Source organism: Pyrus communis, chromosome 13 (genome assembly GCF_041283825.1).
Source record: "Pyrus communis isolate YQ-2024b chromosome 13, ASM4128382v1, whole genome shotgun sequence".
Taxonomy (NCBI): Eukaryota; Viridiplantae; Streptophyta; class Magnoliopsida; order Rosales; family Rosaceae; genus Pyrus; species Pyrus communis.
In genome coordinates this window covers 28,801,376-28,820,430 of record NC_142577.1, presented here as the reverse complement: position 1 = coordinate 28,820,430, position 19,055 = coordinate 28,801,376, and the positions used below count along the sequence as shown (strand labels likewise).

Below are 19,055 nucleotides of genomic sequence, written 5' to 3'. Positions count from 1 at the left end.
TTTAAAGTTATAATGATTGTAGCCGTTGGATAAAAATCCTTATCCAACGGCCCATGATAATTGGTCAGAAGGATCCTCTCCATTAACTCAGGAGAGGATCCAAATTCACAAGAAAATGCCTCCTCAAACTTTGTCTATCTAATTTAAGGGATATATTAGCTTTGTTGAATATAAATACGGGTGTAAGTCCAGACTCTCAATGTAACCCTCGTTATACACTTGACTTCAAATGTACTTTTGCTCTACTAAGATTAATTTAAAATAAAATATCGTTTCTCTTAAAAAAAAAATTAAAAAATTGGCAGATGATCGTTTGTACAATCAGCTATTACAACTTGCCCCCTTTGTCTTCCTCTGTCTCAACCCTGCCTCCACGAATATGGGTTTTGGGTCTACAACTTGCCCCCTCCGCCGCTGCTTCGCATCCACCGATAGCTTTTGGGTTTTGGGTCTAGGTTTACGGAGTGGCTGATGTCATGTTAAAGTCAGCATGACATCAGATGACACTCATGTGCAAGGTCAGGTAATCCTTGCCCAATTGAGCAATCCAATAGTGCGGGGTCTAGTGATTGCCCGACCGCTCCGAAGAAATTTTTCATTGTGTCTGAAACACGGTTGGTACATTACATATTTTTATGTAAATGGTCGAAAAAATTATTTTTTAAGTTATTAATTTTTTTAACATACATATCGTATCGTTTGAATTGTGACACATGGTGTACCATCTCATATATAGGTCACACTAAAAAATCTCTCTTCCGTATGGGCTGGAGCAAGGTTTTTGGTTTTGTGGTCAATAAATTGCCCAATTGGGGTGGAACCGCTCTTAGCCCACTCCACATTGCTGAGCAGCAAATAAAACCCTAACCGATTGACACTCAATGTTCAAACTGGGAATCCAACAAAAGAAAAGAGTTCAAACAGGGTAGCTTCCTTGGGCTGGTGGTGGAGACACCATGAGTTTAGATGCTTCAGCCCATATACGAGTCTATTGCTACCCAGCTTGAGTCAGTTGACAGTCCTCTTTTTCTTTTTCCTGTAAACAATAACGATGCACATGCATACACGAAGCTCGTGCCATTAAAGAATGGAAAAAATGAGTCAGCCCACCTCGTAGGTTGAATGAGTTATCTACCAACGTCAAAGGTGCTACGTGTGAACGAATAATCAAATAAAAAATTCAGAGGACATGACTCTCTCTTGTTTGTTTTTTCTTTTTCTCTGAAACCATCACTTTCTAACGCCACTTGGTATATAAAAACATACCTTGACTAGTAAACCTACACAAACTTCCACAAAACCAGACGGAGAAGATGCCTGAATACTGTGTAACTGGAGGAACAGGCTTCATAGCTGCTTACTTAGTGAAAGCCTTGCTAGACAAGGGCCATGTTGTCCGCACCACGGTTCGAAACCCAGGTATCTATATTTGCAGTTATCAGCTACTTCCATCAATTTCACAATTTTTTCATGCATACAAACGATATTCTACTTCAAATGAATTTAAAATTGAAGAAAAGGTGATTCGAACTAGGGTGCAATACGCTCTAGTCAATATGACTACGCTCGAGTCCTCTCAGAATTTATAATTTTAGGTTGTCCCGTGATTCCATCTTCGTATTGATGACTGCGGTTCATGTAGCTAGCATTTACGGTTGGTTGTTTTTTTTATCCTTTTGGTGACAGAGGATGGGGGGAAGGTGGGTTATTTGTGGGAGTTTAATGGAGCCAATGAAAGGCTCAAGGTGTTGAAAGCTGATTTGATGGTGGAAGGAAGCTTTGATGAGGCTGTACGAGGCGTCGATGGAGTCTTCCACACTGCATCACCCGTTCTTGTTCCATACGACGACAATGTTCAGGCAAATTAAACTCTTCGTTTGATCTGTTTGTTCTCCTTTCCCGTTGTTAAACTTCGTTTTATGTAATTCAATCATATTTTTTGATCGATGGGAGAAAACTTGAAAGCTTTCAAAACTGCAGAGTGCAGAGTAATAAAATTAAAATGTGGTACGTTCTTGAAAATATTCAAGCTGAAACGAAACTTTCATTGATTGATTGATTGTAGGCAAATTTGATTGATCCATGTATAAGGGGCACACTGAATGTTCTGAATTCATGCTCAAAAGCACGTGTGAAACGGGTTGTGCTCACCTCTTCTTGCTCTTCAATAAGATATCGTTACGATGCCCAGCAGGCCTCTCCTCTCAACGAATCACATTGGAGTGATGCTGAGTACTGCAAACACTACAATGTAACCACGTACAAAACCCTTCCAGTCCATGTTTAGTTCCAGAATCCAGATGCATTATAAACAATAACACGTATATGTTGAATTGACGTTGACATGCAATATTCATGTGTAAATTATTGTACAGCTCTGGTATGCTTATGCAAAAACTACAGCAGAGAAGGAGGCCTGGAGAATTGCTGGGGAGAGCGGAATGGATCTCGTTGTGGTGAATCCGTCGTTCGTGGTTGGTCCTCTGCTAGCACCACAACCAACCAGCACTCTATATATGATACTGGCTATACTGAAAGGTTGTAACGCGTGATGATGTTCTAGTACCGAACAATTATTTATCCAATTTGAGAATAAGGATATTGAATTTGCAATTTCTGAGATAGGTTCAAGAGGGGAGTACCCGAACACGACAGTAGGATTTGTGCACATAGATGATGTGGTAGCTGCGCACATTTTAGCAATGGAGGAAAGCAAAGCGTCGGGAAGGCTGATATGTTCGAGCTCGGTTGCGCACTGGTCGGAGATCATTGAGATGCTGAGGGCCAAATATCCATCCTATCCATATGAAAACAAGTGAGTATTTATAAAGTGCGACCCCAAGCCAAAAATGCTCCCCGCTTTGTTAGAGTCGGAGAGGATAGAGTTGGGGAGGAACGTCAATCTTATATATAGTTTCCTAAATTTTTGTTGGTTCAATATGGAAAATTATAAACGGAATTTTCTATGTATTTTGCAGGTGTAGCAGCGTGGAAGGAGACAGTAATCCACATAGCATGGATACCAGTAAAATTGCTCAACTGGGATTTCCACCTTTCAAAACGCTTGAAACAATGTTCGATGACTGCATCACTAGTTTCCAACAGAAAGGATTTCTATGAAAGAATCGCACAAGGCTTTGCTTTTGAGTGCGTTCCAAGTTTCGTTTTTAGATATAGTTTGAGCTTTCATCCTTGCACCCGAGCCCTAAGTTCGATTTTTCCCTCCTTCAGTATCACTATAAATATTATGTGTGGAATGAGCAAGGGTGATAAAGCAGGATCTCTATCCTTATTTGTGTTTTGTTATGTTCTTCTTTTCCTTTGATTTCAATTAATCAAAAGGAAAGAGACATTCCTCGCTTTGATTTCAATCCAAAGAGAACCGTTAATCACGGTTTCTTCTTGTTTAGTCACAATTTTTTTATTTACATAGATTACCATCTAAAATTCTAAAACAGTGTTTTCGTTCTTTTCGCACATAAGTTGCAATTACCAATACGTAACGTTGGTGGCACAATTATGCAGCTACATGATAAGCACCTTGAGACTTGGGTTAGTGTCCTTTCATTAGTTTGGGGCGATGTTGGCGGCTGTTGCAGTGATGGCAGCGACGGTGGCTGCTATTGTGCTGATGGAGATTAGGATTTTGCTATTGTCTTTTCCTACTTTGCCTACAGGCCTAAGTGTATGTGGGATTCCCGTTATGTATTGGGTTGTTGCTCTTCCTTTGTTGGGGCCTGTTCTTATTTTATGTCTTACTTTTCTTATGTGGGTATTATATTTTTGTGTTTTGGTTAGATTTAGGCCTGTCTTTCACAGATTGTAATTTTCTTTTCATTAATGAAGCTTTATTTTCGGCCAAAAAAGAGTGACTCATAACGCATTGGTTGTGGACAGCGACTCGATCCAAACATATAACTTTATGGCGGCTTCTAATGTGCCAATAATTGGCTCTCTCTCTCTCTCTCGATTTGTCAAATGTAAAGTCCACTTGTGTATGATTTTGAATTGTTTAATCCCCTTAAGTTTGGCAAAATTAACAACCGGAAAAGACAATTACAACATATAGAATTTGATCGACCCACTGATGACATAGACTACCAATAATACTTTTAATTGAAGTATAGTGATGACTATACGCGGTTGGGGATGAATTTTGGACTTTGTATTTTATGCGGTAGGATAGGGCAAGTACTAAATTCAATTCCAACGCATGTGAATCACACATGAGTGGACGGAGAGTGACTGAAATGTTTCTGTGATTACTTCTGACCTTTAAAAATATGAACTATCATAACAAATACGTTAATTGATTCTTTTTAAAATATATATATATATATGTGTGTAGTGAGATATATTTACTTGCCTGAAACAAGTCTTTTTGACTTCTAAAAATATAAATTGTGGAACAAATCCACTAATTGATTCTTTCAAAAATATGTATAAAGTTATGACATATTTACTTACAAGTAACAGTAAAATATCATTCCTCTAATTGAAATAAGGAAGTTTTAATGAAAAATTCGCAGTACTGTTTACTTTAATGAAAAATCATATGTTTACACTAAAAAGTTAAATCTGGTATTATTTATTTTATCTTTTGTTTTATCATTATCATTAAAACTCAAAGTTTTTAAACATTTTTTATTAATTTTTCTCTAAAATAATCGGTAGAAAAAGCAGTGGCACGTGATGTTAATGGATCTTCATTAGGACACGTGCCAAGTAAGCGGACTCATTGAAGCTGTGTCAGCAAACACCCATTGGTTTGGTAAATGAGGACCGAATGTGGCTGGGGAGAGCAATTGGAGTACAGCTAGCTCAAAGGACCTGCAAGGATAGCCTGATCTTTTTACTGCCTCTGGTTCAAGATATGCTTTGTTTGGCAAAAGAAATCCAACCCAGGCCCACCACTTCTGCTACAACCTTCAGTACGTTTTCACCCAGGATTATCTCCGGATTCTCACATAGGATTAAGAGAGCATCCTCAAATCATATATGTTCATGGGATGTTATGCAAATAGTTTTTATCATATACTATTTATATTTAATTTAAAATAAAATAATTTCTAACTGCACGATGTACGATGAACGGATACCATTTGAGGATCCCCAAGATCCGCACAAATAGAATCCTCATTCCGTTTTCACCGCAATGAAGAAAAGAGAGAGACTCTCGTACCGCAGCCGTGACGTTTCATTCCAATATATGACAGCTAATAATTGCCGAGAAAAATTAACATTGTAAAATTGTATCACTGATCCAAAACATCATGGTAACATTCCTTGATATGAAATGTTCCGATCAATTATCCCACTCAATGGTAACATTTCAGGATGGTGAAAACCAATTATCCAATGCCATTCCATTCGAAAAATTAAAACGGACATTGATAATGCGTGTTAGATTTGGAACACCGTCACCTTGGTCTGCATTAAAGGGAGGTAAAGTAGTACCTACGTAAAATAAGGGTCACCACCTACCTTGATATCAAATAACTTGTCATAACTACTGAAAAGACCTGAGAACAAAGAGAGGCACGGGCTTTGTGCTCCTTTAAAGTATAGCAATCCACTCATAAAGCTCCATGAACAACTCCAAGCAGAAACCATAAATGAAAATACAAATGAAACTTCACAAATCCACTAAGCATTTTAAATTCTTTGCGGAAATTAGGTAAAGTAATTAGACTAAATAAGGAGAGATTCGGTAAAGTAAAATTCATTGCAGAAACTTCATAGTACATCACTACATCACGGAGATGACACAGAGATGATAACGTTAAACCCTTCTGCGACAACAAATCAGATCGAGAGAACCCTTTGGACGGCTCTGATAGCACAAGAAAACCCAAGGACTCACACTTAACACTACAGCGCTTATGCCGCTAATCACCGTCTTAATCTCTCTTTAAACAAAGAAAGTAATTGAACTCACATAATTACCACTCTCACTCGAGAACTCCTATGTGTTACTTGAGAGTTCATGATATTACGCCTAATTGCTGCAAAACCATAAACAGAGATTTATGATATTACGCCTAATCGCTGCAAAACCATAAACAGAGATTTTACTTAAGATAACTCTCCTAGCTGCAAAATTTATTGGGATACTATGTTGAGGGGTTCATCCAACCAGCAAGCAATGTCATCCTTGCCAAGATCCTCAAAGTCACAGTCGGGTAGACTGCTCGGCTCATCGCTTTCGAACCCGGGAATCTGTATATCCTCAATGCTGCTGTAATTGTCGAAGAACTGCCCAAAATCCTCCAGGTAAAGCGAATCGAGCTCCGGTCCCAAGTTTAGCTCTTGATCAAAAAGAAGAGGGCCCAATGTCTCATCAAGAAAACCCAAATCGGGTATTTGCAGCTCTTCAAGATTTGTCGACTCATCGGCAGTCTCCTTCTCCAAATCAAGCACACAAGAAGGAGACCTCTGAGAAACGACAGAGTCCGAATCCTCAGATGAAACAGGTTCGACGTTGTTGTAGGAATTCTTGTTGGAAACGACAGCTGAAGCTGAGGTAGCAGCTGCCAACATTTCTTCAAATTCGAGCCGCTTGGCCTCATAGGCCTTTGAGGCGTCCTCCGCGGTATTGAAAGTACCAAGCCAGAGACGAACCCCTTTGAAAGGATCACGAATCTCAGCAGCCCATTTCCCCCATTTGCGCTGCCTCACGCCTCTGTAAGGAGAAGAGGACTGCCGATGGGACTTGGCGAAAAGCGCCTTCTTGCTGGGTTTTGGGGTTCTGACTCCATTGCTGTCTTGACTTGAGCTCTCTGGCTCGGCGGTGCCTGGCTTCGGGTGCGCAGATGGGCAGAAAGTAACTTCGCGAACGAAGCGTTTTGGGGTTTTGGCAAATCTTCTCTCTCTTCCTCCTTCGTCCTCGCTTGAAGATGAGTCATCAGTGGCGTCGGGATCATAACAGATAATGCGAACTTTCCTCGTAATCTTGGACTGGTGAGCAGGATTGGACTTTTTCATTCTGTCTCGCTGATTCAGCGGCTGTTTCCGAGGCACAGCCATTTTCAAAAATTAGTTTCAGAAAATGGCTAAAATCTTCTAAACCCCTCAAAAATACCCAAAAAAAAAAAAAAAAAAAATTGAGATTTGATTTTGAGATGTGAGTGGTATCAAGTTAGATCCCCTCTCAGGAATAAGAAGAGGGAAGAAAATCGTTTTATATGAAAAGCCCCAAAATATTGCGATCCAGAACAAGTCCTGCAAATTACGAAACAAGAACTAGTAAGATTTTGAAAAATACAAAATAAAAAATCAACCCAGAACCGAAAAACCCACAAGGGTTTAACAAAGATTTAGAGAGATTAACCAAAACCCACATACCTTTTTGGTCTCAAACTCATCGAAACGGGTCGAATCACCGGGTTGAATCTCTGCCGGAAAAAGCAGAGAAGCATAAAGCAGACGGCAGAGCAAGCAGCAGTTAAAATCCAGAGCTTCGACGGAGCCCCAATCACCACCAAATCAAAGCTAGCCGACATAAAAACTCTCCACACAGCCTCCTTCACTCTCCTCCGTTCCTCAGAGAAAACCCGAATCCAAAACCCTCTGTAAAAATATCTGTGAAATGCTGGAGAGAGAGCAAACGCAGAAAAGGAAGACTATTAAGGGGTAGAGTGATAGCAAGATAGAGTAGCTGCAAAACCCCTAAAGATAGATAAAGACGCTTTGGTGATCAAAAAAGTTAGAGAGGATTACGAATCTATGGCCACGATTTAACGAGACAGGGATCAGAGGTTGTGGTCAAATTGTTTTCTTCGATTTCTACAGAAACACAAAAAATAAAAATAAAAATAAAAACATAAAAAATGACCTTTAATTAAAGATTTAACAACCCAAATCTCTATAAAATTAAATTATCGAAAAATCCCAGAAACAAAAATTAAATAAAATATTCAACAATTTGAAGATACCTTGGCTTTGTGTTGCTTTCTCGCTCCTCAATATTCTATTCCTCCTCACGTCTCTCTGCCTGCCTTTCAGATTCAGTGTTGGCTTTTTCTCTATGCTTCTCTCTCACACTCTCGCCATGCTGCTTTTTCTCTCTGCGGTTAAAAAATTCATTTAAAAACAGAGATAGCGAGCGTGGGAAAATAAATTTATAATATGTGAAAGAAAAAAAAAAACCAATTTTGGAAATTAATAAAGGACATGTATCCTCTCCTGACCCAGTGATCATAATCCACCAAATCACATCATTCGGATTATTGAAATTTAATTTAACGATTAAAATTGTTATTACTTTTAAAGTGAATTACTGTTTGTAATCGTTAGATTAAATTTCAATGATCTGAATGATGTGATGGGATGAATTATGACCGATCCATATCCATTAATAAATACCATTTAATTAAAAAATGTTGTGGTTGAGGACCCATCACCATACATGATGCATGACCCTCCCATCCCAGGTTCATGCATATCACCCCCGAGTCCTCCGTCACACTCCCGTTCGCCAGCTGTGTTCCACATTGTACAATCGTACGGCTCTGGATGGCCTATCTGAGCGGGGTTAGGTGGAAGAGTCAGTCCACGCAGTGAATTGGCTCGGTTCTTGAGAGAATTTCCAGGCACGCGCTTCGGACGGAGCGTGGTAGGCTGTGTGGGTTTTTTTAGGGGCAAAACGCAGCGCCGCGAGTCGGCAAAAGCGTATTTCTCGTGTTGTAGAGCGGTTATTTAGGTAATTTAGCCGTTTGGTATTTAGGTGCCAAAATAGGAATTAATATTTGTCATATGAAAAATATAAGGAACTATTTTAAAGTTATAATCTTTATGAACTCTCTAATTTAAGGTATTAGTACTGAAATTATGTCAAATATAAGATGACAGATAACACACAAAAAGTTTGGACTCGATTGGAAGAAAATCTGGACCATGATAATTCTGAATTCACAAAAAAAGATTTGTTTGGACCCTTCCCTTGCGAATCAATATTCATATAGTAAGTTTCACCTACAAATCTTTTCTATTAATTTTGGAGGCCAAACTTTTTTATGAGTGAATCGATTTGACAAAAAATAAAAACAGGGTGCAAAGTACTTAATTAGAATTTTGGAGGTCAAATTTTGAGCTCATTTTTATCTTTTATACACTCTTGTTATTTTTTCATTCTCGATTTTTTTAAATCCATCCGATCTCACTGTCGAAAATTAAGTTACCATGTAAGAAATAAAACTGGGTGCAGAGTACTTAGTTAGAATTTTAAAGGGTTTTAATGATTAATAAGGAAACTAACCAGTTATTAATTTGAAGTTAATTAGTTAACATATTTTCTTGGTCAAATAATTATCAGTCAACTAAGTTGTGATGACGGAGAAACTTATGCCCCAAGGAACACGCCAATTTAAACGTCCCATCCGTAAAAACTAAAAACACAAATACTATCATAGCACTACCCCTCGTTTCTACAATCCATGGGTCCCAGCGAAGAGCTCACACACAGCACGTGACAATTTGGACGTCGATTTTCTAGAGGAGCCAAAGTTGATCCGACGGTCCGTAGCATGTCTGCTCAAGAAAAAAATGGCGCATGTACTATTTATGTCCCACTCCCCAAGCAACCATGGACTTTTGGCACTGGTAGGTGACAGTCCATCACACTAAACGCACAGTCCAATAACTCTATGACCAATACTCCACTTAAGCCTGGTTAACATACATGATTACGACTAATTTGATGTCTGATTAGCTCAAATAATTCACTTCCTCTATCACATTTAGCCAGATGCTTGGGTTTTAGTGTATTTGTTTCATTTAAACAAAATTATGTATCACTAATAGGAAATAAACTCATTAGGTAATATTTCATTTATATCTCAATTATCAACAATTATGTCATTTGTTATGAAAATGGTATAAAATTTAAGTAATGCTACGTAAACTAAATTTGTTAACTAAATTACGTGTCAAGAAATAAGCATGTTAACTAACACTTCAGTAATAATTTAATCATTAATTTTCATGTTATTTAGTTTACAAAATTTAATCTTTTTAGCATTATTCTTAAAAATTTGGTATCTCTAACAGTGCTCTAGTGAAAAAGGAAAGAAAACACAATGACGTGTGAATAATGTGAGTACGTCTCACATCAAAACAATAACAACAAAACTTATTCTACTAAATATGATGAAATGTATCAATCATATAACGCTACTTTGTTTTAAATGCCAAATCCTTCTGTAACTCCAAATATTTTATATCACTTCATAAAATATTTTTTCAAATCTTCTTAAATATTTTATATCACTTCGTAATCGTTTATCGTATATTGTGTTATCAGAAATTATTTTAAATTTTATCATTCAAAATTAAATATAAATAATACTTAATAAAATTAACTGTAGGATGCATAAAGAACGATCACGATACAATGATTCCTAGAATTCCCAAAAAGCGAAAATGATCCTCATCCAATATTCACTATCAAAGGGCAAGTATCATGTAACGTGTATAAAGTGCAATGCATGGACATGATGGCATGGCATGTATGGTGATGTTCATCATGATGTATATATCCATGGAAATGACGCATGCAAGTTCACCAAAAGTAGATGTCGGAGATGGCCAAGTGGGCCACGCAACTAGCAATGAGTGGACCGAAGTCCGGTTCGCCTCCGTTTCCCGCCAAAGGTGCCCACAAACACAATCCCTCTTTTTCCCGCCAGAACACCCATTTTGCAGGTCTGCCCCGAACCAGATGCTGCCACGTGTACCGCGGGGAGACAAGTGTCTTCGCGCGCTTGGGTCGTCCCGCAACTTCTAGGAAAGCCCGCGCGTCGCCCACCTTTGCAATATTTTGTTTTTGGCCTGAGATTTGGATAATTTGGTATGTTTCTTAAAATAGACGTAAATACTTTTGCTGGTTACTATCTGGGGCTTTGGTTATTTGGGATTGAAAAATACGCTCCACTCAGCTACTCTCCTGATAAGACAGATTAGAAATTCATACGTACCAGTAATGTTATTAACCAACTCATTTTTATTTTTAACACAGATTTTAATTTTTCGATTGTTAAATCAAATAAATTGAAAAAAAGTAACAATGGTGTGTGAATAGTATTATGCTATGTTTTTCTTTTTGTTTGTAGATAAGTGCATTGTTACATCAACATCATTTCGCAACGTAACTAATTCACATGTTAGCCTGCACGATAAATAAGGTTTTAAAAGTTGTTAGGCGCTAGTTAAGTGGTGCATTGAGGCTTAGACGGAGAAGGCGGATTTAAATAAATTTATTATATATCGTATAAATAAGTGCCTATTTATACTTTCAAACATACATAATTGTATTGTGATATATAAATTATAAAATAAAATGACATATAAATTAAAGTATCATAACATATTGAAAAGATGGGAACAAGCATATAATGAATGTTTATACAAGTATTTAACAAGTCTTTTTCAATTAATTGAACAAAAATAAAATTCAAAATCAAAGTTATCGATTTCTATCTAAGTGAGAGTCACCACACAAGCGGGTGTCTAGGCAGACTAAACAAGTGTTTAGGCCGGCTAAATAGACGCTAGGCAGGAATTTTTAAAATTATGACGACAAACCTATCATATGAAAGTCTATATATCTATCTTGTGTTTTAATTTTTTTATTAGGTCAAGCGTCTTCAGCTCGGCTCGATGTACGTGTCGAACAATATTTTTTCAAAAGTCATTGGCTTAAAATATATGCAACATGTTATAAAGTAAGTAAATTTAACATTAAATTACACAACAAAAAACACACATTTAAACACGAATACGAAATTAGTACGAGGGGACAAGTTTAAATTTTGATGGGATGGAGACTTTGGAGTCGTTCGGAAGCAGAGAAACTCTTAATAATTGCAACAGTGGACTTCGACTTGACTATCAATTTTTATTTTTATTTTTACTATTATATTAATAAATTAAAAGAAAATGATTTATACCAAACTTGACTTAGCAACCAAAATTAATGCCTACTCAAATCTTCAAAATCTGTGGTGACATTTGATACTTGTTGGACGAACATCTTGATATTTATTGGTAAGGTTGTGAAATCTAATTACTTTTAACCTTTTTTCAAATCAATAGTTTCTTTCGAAGAAGATAAGTTTTGCAGACATTAGCATAGTCATGTTCCATAGAATTTTTTTCCGTATTCTTCTTTGTGCACGTGATTTTAACACCTAACTTCTTTACCCGCAATTTAAATTAGTATAAGACCATTGCTTGTGTAAGGAAAAGAAATGCACCTGAAAATTTTGGTTACAAGAAGCATATGCCATATGACGTCCCTGACTTTAGGCAGCAGGGTCTCTTTTTTTTTGGTGAATGGGCAGCAGGGTCTTTGATTCAGAGATTAAAGATAACTGATCGTTTTGAATTGAATAGCAGACTAATTACCACATATATGCCGACCTTCCAAGGTTCAGATCTTTGAGAGAAACATGGTTGTTCAAGCCGTGACAATTTTACGACATAACACGTTACATCTGGCAGAGTTTGCATGAATATAAAACTTGATGTGCGTAATTAAAACACGATTAACACTCAACTGAGATTTTAATGATTATAATACAAACCATTTTCATTTTTCAGACGAATAGTCCGTCAATGAACTCGTGAATTGGGATGAATGTGATACGGATGTATATAAATAAACCAGAACACGACTCATTGCCACCCGATGCGAACATAACCAGAGCTTGGGATGGTTACCGGCCCAAATACCCATGAAAGGATTGAAGCAGTAAGGCAGCAACACAGATAAGGGAACAAGACTTAAAATTTTGCTTTATTTCGTACAAGCTTAAGCAACAATGGAGGAGCCTCTAAGCAAACAATAAACCTCACCATTTTTTGCTTTGTTTACGTGGAGAAGGATGAGGATATCCTTAACTCATCTCCCCGCCATCAACAACCGCGATAATAACTCTAAAGACATCAACTATTTCCGCCCGAATGGCTGCAGAACAAGTAAATTAGAGGACCAAAACTAGCTAGCTCAAAATAAAGCGCACATATCGTCTAGCAAGTCAAGCCTTGATCCCCATTTTCCAGGACATGGCAAAGTTCTTCCCAACAGGAAGGGACAGACCGTTAACCTCCACCATTACGCTCTTGGTCTGCTCTCCGTCTTCTATCTCATTGAGATATGTCTGTTCTGAAGCGATCAACTCTACGTTTGAAACGCTTGTCGCTTGGTTTCCATCAACCTCGAGAGAAGATGTTGCTCCGCTTCCATCCAGTCCTAACACACTCACCTTCCCAACAATCCAGCCTTTACTTAAAGCAAACTTACCCTCCTGAACTTCTGACCACACTTTCACATTTCCTTCGCTTACAGTCGCATAGAAATCAACATATGTGGAGTAACCGTTTCCAAGATTCATCTCGGGAAGCTCATCGTTGTCAAGGAACAGGTTCCCCTTGGCTGTTGCATTGCTTGCCCCAGCTGGGAACGCGACAACGAGGCTAAAAGGGGTTGTTCTTGCTGCTTTAGAGATCAGTCCACCCTGCTGCATTGGTAGAATGGTATTCTGATACAGATGCACATTCACAACATGCAAAGGCGCATCAAGCGTAACATACTTCCCCTTCGTTGAGCTAATGGCCCGCGTCATATCAAATAAACTGTACCAGCTTCCTGGGGGAAATAATGCTTTAACGTTTGATTTTCCCTGTTCAAGCACTGGTGAAATCATAACGCTGCTCCCCAACAAGAATTGAGTACTCAATCCATACGTTTCAGTGTACGTTGGGAATGAGAAGAAAAGTGGCCTGGCAATTGGGGCTCCGCTGATGTGTGCTTCGTAGCTTAATGTGTACAGATAAGGGAGGAGTTTATACCTCATACCTAGTGCATTTCGTGCAGACTCAGCTACAGACTCCCATTGATAAAGCTCTTGTCTTGGGGAATAGAAGTTCGCATGATCCCTTGAAAAGGGATAGAAAGCGCCTACTTCAATCCAACGGTTGCAAAGCTCTTCAGTAGGTGCTGGATAGAACCCGCATATGTCTGCACCAACCATCGGCACTCCAAATATTCCAAAATTGAGCACAGTAGTGATTGATATCTTCAAATCCTCCCAAGTCCCCTTGTTATCACCTGTCCAATGTGCAGCATACCTGCCTGAACCAACATATGTGGATCGGGTTAATATAAACGGTCTCTTGCCCTCAAGCCCTTGAAGAGCTTTGTGAGTTGCAATGGACTGGGAAAAGCCATAGAGACTGTGAGCATCGTACTCCAAAACACCATTGTAATGAGATGCACTAGTGGCTATGGTTTTGTATCCAATGGGGACCTGCAACCCTGAAGCGTTGATCTTGTAAGGTGGATCATCCCATCTCGTCTTTGTAATGTTTTTGCAATCCAAGCAACATACCCAGCCAGGTCCTGTACCCGTCGGACACTGCTTGTTTGGAATTTTGCACTTCCCAGAACAGAAATTTGAAGCTTCGTTCATGTCAATCCATAAGCCATCAACTGGGACAAGTTCATGAAAGCGGCGGATCTCATCACCCCACCATGAAACAGTTTTGGGGTTGAGGAAGTCGGGGAAGTTTACAGCCCCTGGCCAAACTTGGGCCAAGTAGGGTTCACCCTCATATTTAATGAAAACATCATTCGCTAATCCTCTTTGGTATACACCGTAACTGGTATTAACACCAATTCCAGGATCGATAATGACAATGTACTTCATGCCTATCTTATGTATTTTGTCTAGGAATGCCAAGAGCTTTGGACGAGCGTAGTTTTTGGGGTTGAGGGTGAAGTCTTTGTGTCCGTCCATGTGATCATCGTCATTCCAAATGACATCTAGCGGGATTTCAGCCTTTTTGTAGTTCGCAACAACGTCTTCAACTACTGATAAGTTGTGGTAACCCCATCTGCATTGGTGGAATCCTGTAAAAGCATGATGACATACCGTTACGAAAAATATTTCATCTGCTTTGGTGGAGTTTTAAATTAGAAACTTAATGAACATAACATTGATATAAACCTTATAACGAGACATTAGCAACGTCTAGTGGATCAAGTTACATTCACTTTAAAATTCTCTCACTTACTTAAGTTGCACTTTTTTTTTTTGGTTCTATTTGTCATATTCAATCGATAACCGTTGATTTAGCTGCAGCACCCCAAATGCATCAACGCCAACTTACCATCACTCAAAAACATTTTTCCTTAAAACCGTAGAACTACATGAACGCCCAAAACAGTACCACATAGAAACAAGCATCCAAGTCACAAGTGAAATCTGAGGCAATGAAAGCATTACAAAAGGCACTGCTGTAATAGTATCAGTAACAATTGTTCTCCCACCAACCAGACAACAGCTAATGTAAGAGTATCAGTAACTCAATAGTACACTATCTCTTAAAACTTCAAATCGACCACAAGTAATGGTCCCCGAACGGAGGAACGATCCAAAAACTTCTAGAGTCTAAACCACACGTTAGATCTGAGGCGATGTCAGGGAAATGCCTTGTGAACTAAAACAGGTAAAAGGCACCACAATTACAAACTCGCATTCCCCACGAAACGACAATAGCTATAATGTAAGACGGGAAACATTAACACGAGGCAGAATGCCTTACAACTAAACATGGTCTCACTCTCCTAAGACATGGCAGTGAGATATGCAGAAGTACATCACAGATTGCAATATAGTTCGGAAACGGGAATTCAAACTCCACCTCACACAGAGGAGATAATATTTGTAAGGACACGACATTTTTCCAGGATTAAGCAACGATATCGCAATCTGTGATGTGGAAAAGTGCAAAGGCTTGGAAAAAATGGCAGAAAAAGCAGAAATCTTTGACTGGTTTAATGAGATGAATCTTAGAGCCTCCAACTTTATGTAAAGATCATATCTTTAACGTGGAAAAATTGTTTCCGCGGCGAGAGTTGTGTAAAGAAAGAAATGCACGAAAAGATGAAAACAAAAGAGGGACCCGACCAACCCACCAACCAGCAATTTTCCCACATACTATAATAATGCTCAACTAGTCATAGTTTAGTTCCTTAAAAATCTAACTCATTCCTAATTGTTATATTGTTTACATAAGTATATTGGTCTCCCACAAGACACAACAAAGTTTGTGGAACAAACAACATCCACATTCCTTTTTCTTGGTTGAACTAACCAAACCATATTATATACTAAAACGACAATAAAAATCATTCACAAAATCACAACAAAATAGAACAAAAACATGCACAGAAGATTTGGGATTTGGACGCTAACAAAAACATTTCTTTTCTAAACAAATACAGATCCGCTAATCTGGGTTGGGTAAGTTAGCTAAAGCGTCGTGCTATTAATATAGGATATCGGTTATAGCTAGCCCATTGTAGGATTAGGCGATTAGCCAACTTCTTCACTTCGTGTAGATAATATCGTTCGATAAAAAGTAAAAATAAATGTAAATCGCTTATATAAAAACTAAAAAATATACACATCCAAAGCTTCTAATCTGAAGCCAGAAGTAGGAATAACCGAGTAAGTTGATGAAAGCAAAGCAGAGGGTAGAAAGTAGAACATACCAAGAGACCAGTAGGGCATCGGGGCCGGTCTGCCGATGAACGCCGTGTACTGGTCGACAACGCCCAACGGCGTCGGCCCGGCAAAGAAGTAAAAGTCGAAAACACCCCCAATGACCTTGTAGGTGAGAGAAGTCCCTCTGTAAAACACATCCATGCCATTGCTGTTGAGCAGCAGAACAGAGTGTGCGTAAGCCTCGCTGCCCACATTCCGGAGATCCATGTAAACCGGGTGGGACCCGTACAAATCAGTGTTGAGATTGATCGCCGAGACGTCGGTGGTGAAGAGGGTGTATGGATCGTTCGGGTAGAGCTTGATCCCGTGCGGCTGAGAGTTCTCTCCGAGGCCGTACAGGGAGGCGTCCTTCGGCAGTCGGGTGGATATCTCCAGGTACTGGTCCTTAAACACCAGTTCGCCATATGGGTCTTTGGATTCGGAGCTTGAATTGAAGAGGACCTGCCCGTCGGACTTCCTCTGGACGGCGAACCCAAATGGGTCGGAGATGGAGCTGAGAATGAGCTCAGAGCCGGAGTACTCTGAGACTTCGATGGGGTTCTTCGTCTTCCCTGACGGCGTAATGGTTTGTTTCAGAGACGGCGGCTGCTCCCTGGGGAGGAGGTTGTAGGGAACCTCCCACCTCTGCTTCTGAGCATCTGTTATGTGGACTCTCAACCGGTCCTGCGTCTCGTGCCTGTAAAAATCACAAATTTAATCAAATAGGTAAAGAAGGTGAGCTGCATTTAGGCCTCTGATTGAGACTGAAAGAAGCACTTTTTTTAAAAGCGCTTTTAACAAAATTGCTTCTTTTAGAAAGATTCAAGTTCTTTCTGGAACTGCAGTTAGAAAGTTCTTCTTCCTGCTCGGAAAATGCTTCTTCAGACACTATAACAAACGTAGTAAAAATTATTTTTAATCGTCAGCAAGTGCTTTTAGTATTTACAGAAGCAATTTCAAGCATGACTTTAGAGTGTAATGCGTGTGATAGGGAACACGTACTTGACATAGAGCTGCAGGAGGGGGATATCGGGGCCGTAGGTTTTAGACTTTTGTTTGAGCTGGAGAAGACCCAGAAGGCCGCCGTCAGGGGTTTCTTCGATGGAGATGAGACGGTAGCCTTTGCCCTTGATGGTGGGGTTAACGGTGTCAGCTGAGCTCACACCAGAGAAACAGAGGATTAACAGCACTAGAAGAAGAGAAGAGAGACATTGGGAGGAGGAGGAGGAGGAGGAGGAGGACATAGCTTCTTAATTACTCTCCTGCCACTGAAGGAGGAGTGAGAGAGTACCGAGTGACGAGTGAGAAACTGTTGGGACTCGTCGCGGTCTAATATAGAAAGGGGATGAAGACTCAACACTCGAGAGAAACAGAGCGAGAGAGAGAGAGAGAGAGAGAGAGAGTGATTGGATACAGGTAAGGTGGATGAAGATGAGACCATCTTCACCATGTGATTGATCATGGTGTGTGGGCCCTACTTCCTTGACCACCTTCAATCGTGCCGTTCGACTACTTCACTTGTTGTGGACCTGCATGAATCCTCCGATTATACGTCAATTAACAGTAGATGTTACGTTATTTTAAGTGACTTAAGTTCGCTCGTTAAGGTCTTTACAGATTCTCTTCGAATCTACAAAAAAAAAAAAAAGTCCAAAGATCAAATGAGATGTACAGAGCAAAGAGACTATTAGCAGTTGCAGAGGGCACAAGTCATCAGAATGTTATAACAAAAAAAGGGCAATCATAATCGTTGGTGTTGAAACAGGCTTGGGGAAGAGAGATGAGTATCTTAAAGGGGGTGCGGCGAAACTTAGGGGAAGCAAGTGACGGAGTCGAAACCGTGATTCGCGCTGTTTCCTTCCATATCTTTTCTCCCACGTGTCCCTCTGTGAACTTGTTCGTCCTCGGTCTCCTGATTAAATCCGTGGCTGGTAACTTATAAGTAGGGTTATCAAAATCTCGGCAATAATGCGTTTTATTTGTTCCAGGTAAACAATTTTAAAGAATTTATTAGTGGACTTTTACGGTAAACAGCAAAGTAAGAGGCAATAAAATTTGAGTTTCATGAAGTTAAAAGTGAAACTCGAGTTGAGTTCTCACGAAGGGATTTTTTTTTTTTTTTTTTTTGGTATAATTAAGCTTTTAAGTCAACAAATTGTGGCTCGGTAGATAAATATGTTGTAGAATAATATAATAAAAAATAAAGTACAATTTCGTATAAACTCTCATTTATGTCATTATCTACCACATGGATTCAATGAAGATTTCCTTCTAATGGTGTTCTTGCAAGAAACCCCACCGACGGAAAAGTAAAACCAACCGATCATGTATAGCAATATTTGCTGTTCTTATGGAGTGTAGTGGTAATTATTGCCTCGAATATCTCGATTCGTAAACAGTGACTGCAATCTGCAAAATGATTTAATCGAAACAAGCAAATGTCCTTAAATATACGCTTACAAGTAAAAAAAAATCCAGCTCCTTACTGCTTGCTTAAGAATTACATAC

General features: G+C 39.2%; 3 protein-coding genes and 1 non-coding gene across 4 annotated transcripts; 1 reads left to right on the top strand and 3 right to left on the bottom strand.

Moving 5' to 3' along the window:
* Positions 1-1,244: 1,244 nt before the first annotated feature.
* Positions 1,245-3,409, top strand: LOC137738366 (tetraketide alpha-pyrone reductase 2-like). Its single transcript, XM_068478003.2, has 6 exons — positions 1,245-1,419; positions 1,687-1,859; positions 2,066-2,251; positions 2,376-2,538; positions 2,626-2,815; positions 2,979-3,409. The coding sequence occupies exons 1-6, from the start codon at positions 1,314-1,316 to the stop codon at positions 3,118-3,120; spliced, it is 960 nt and encodes a 319-aa protein (XP_068334104.2). The 5' UTR covers positions 1,245-1,313; the 3' UTR covers positions 3,121-3,409.
* A 2,297-nt stretch (positions 3,410-5,706) lies between these two features.
* Positions 5,707-7,200, bottom strand: LOC148692056 (ethylene-responsive transcription factor ERF118-like). The gene has a single exon (XM_088683204.1). The coding sequence runs from the start codon at positions 7,024-7,026 to the stop codon at positions 6,103-6,105; it is 924 nt and encodes a 307-aa protein (XP_088539330.1). The 5' UTR covers positions 7,027-7,200; the 3' UTR covers positions 5,707-6,102.
* A 298-nt stretch (positions 7,201-7,498) lies between these two features.
* Positions 7,499-8,252, bottom strand: LOC137736811 (uncharacterized). Its single transcript, XR_015955141.1, has 3 exons — positions 7,935-8,252; positions 7,720-7,785; positions 7,499-7,591 (listed from the first exon to the last, which is right to left on the bottom strand). It is a non-coding gene; the product is annotated as an uncharacterized LOC137736811 (transcript).
* Positions 8,253-12,766: 4,514 nt separating this feature from the next.
* On the bottom strand, positions 12,767-18,031 carry LOC137737426 (alpha-xylosidase 1). Its single transcript, XM_068476890.2, has 3 exons — positions 17,550-18,031; positions 16,556-17,244; positions 12,767-14,908 (listed from the first exon to the last, which is right to left on the bottom strand). Exons 1-3 carry the CDS (start codon positions 17,789-17,791, stop codon positions 13,035-13,037), a joined length of 2,805 nt encoding a protein of 934 aa, XP_068332991.2. The 5' UTR covers positions 17,792-18,031; the 3' UTR covers positions 12,767-13,034.
* Between the last annotated feature and the right edge of the window lie 1,024 nt (positions 18,032-19,055).

Bases quoted from the DNA above. Each gene is read 5' to 3' on its own strand.
- LOC137738366 (XM_068478003.2), top strand. From the start codon at position 1,314: ATGCCTGAATACTGTGTAACTGGAGGAACAGGCTTCATAGCTGCTTAC. The intron at 1,860-2,065 runs GCAAATTAAACT...GATTGATTGTAG, and splicing joins CATACGACGACAATGTTCAG to GCAAATTTGATTGATCCATG. The intron at 2,816-2,978 runs GTGAGTATTTAT...TGTATTTTGCAG, and splicing joins TCCTATCCATATGAAAACAA to GTGTAGCAGCGTGGAAGGAG.
- LOC148692056 (XM_088683204.1), bottom strand. From the start codon at position 7,026: ATGGCTGTGCCTCGGAAACAGCCGCTGAATCAGCGAGACAGAATGAAA.
- LOC137737426 (XM_068476890.2), bottom strand. From the start codon at position 17,791: ATGTCCTCCTCCTCCTCCTCCTCCTCCTCCCAATGTCTCTCTTCTCTT. The intron at 17,245-17,549 runs GTACGTGTTCCC...TGATTTTTACAG, and splicing joins CTCCTGCAGCTCTATGTCAA to GCACGAGACGCAGGACCGGT. The intron at 14,909-16,555 runs GTATGTTCTACT...ATGCTTTTACAG, and splicing joins GATGCCCTACTGGTCTCTTG to GATTCCACCAATGCAGATGG.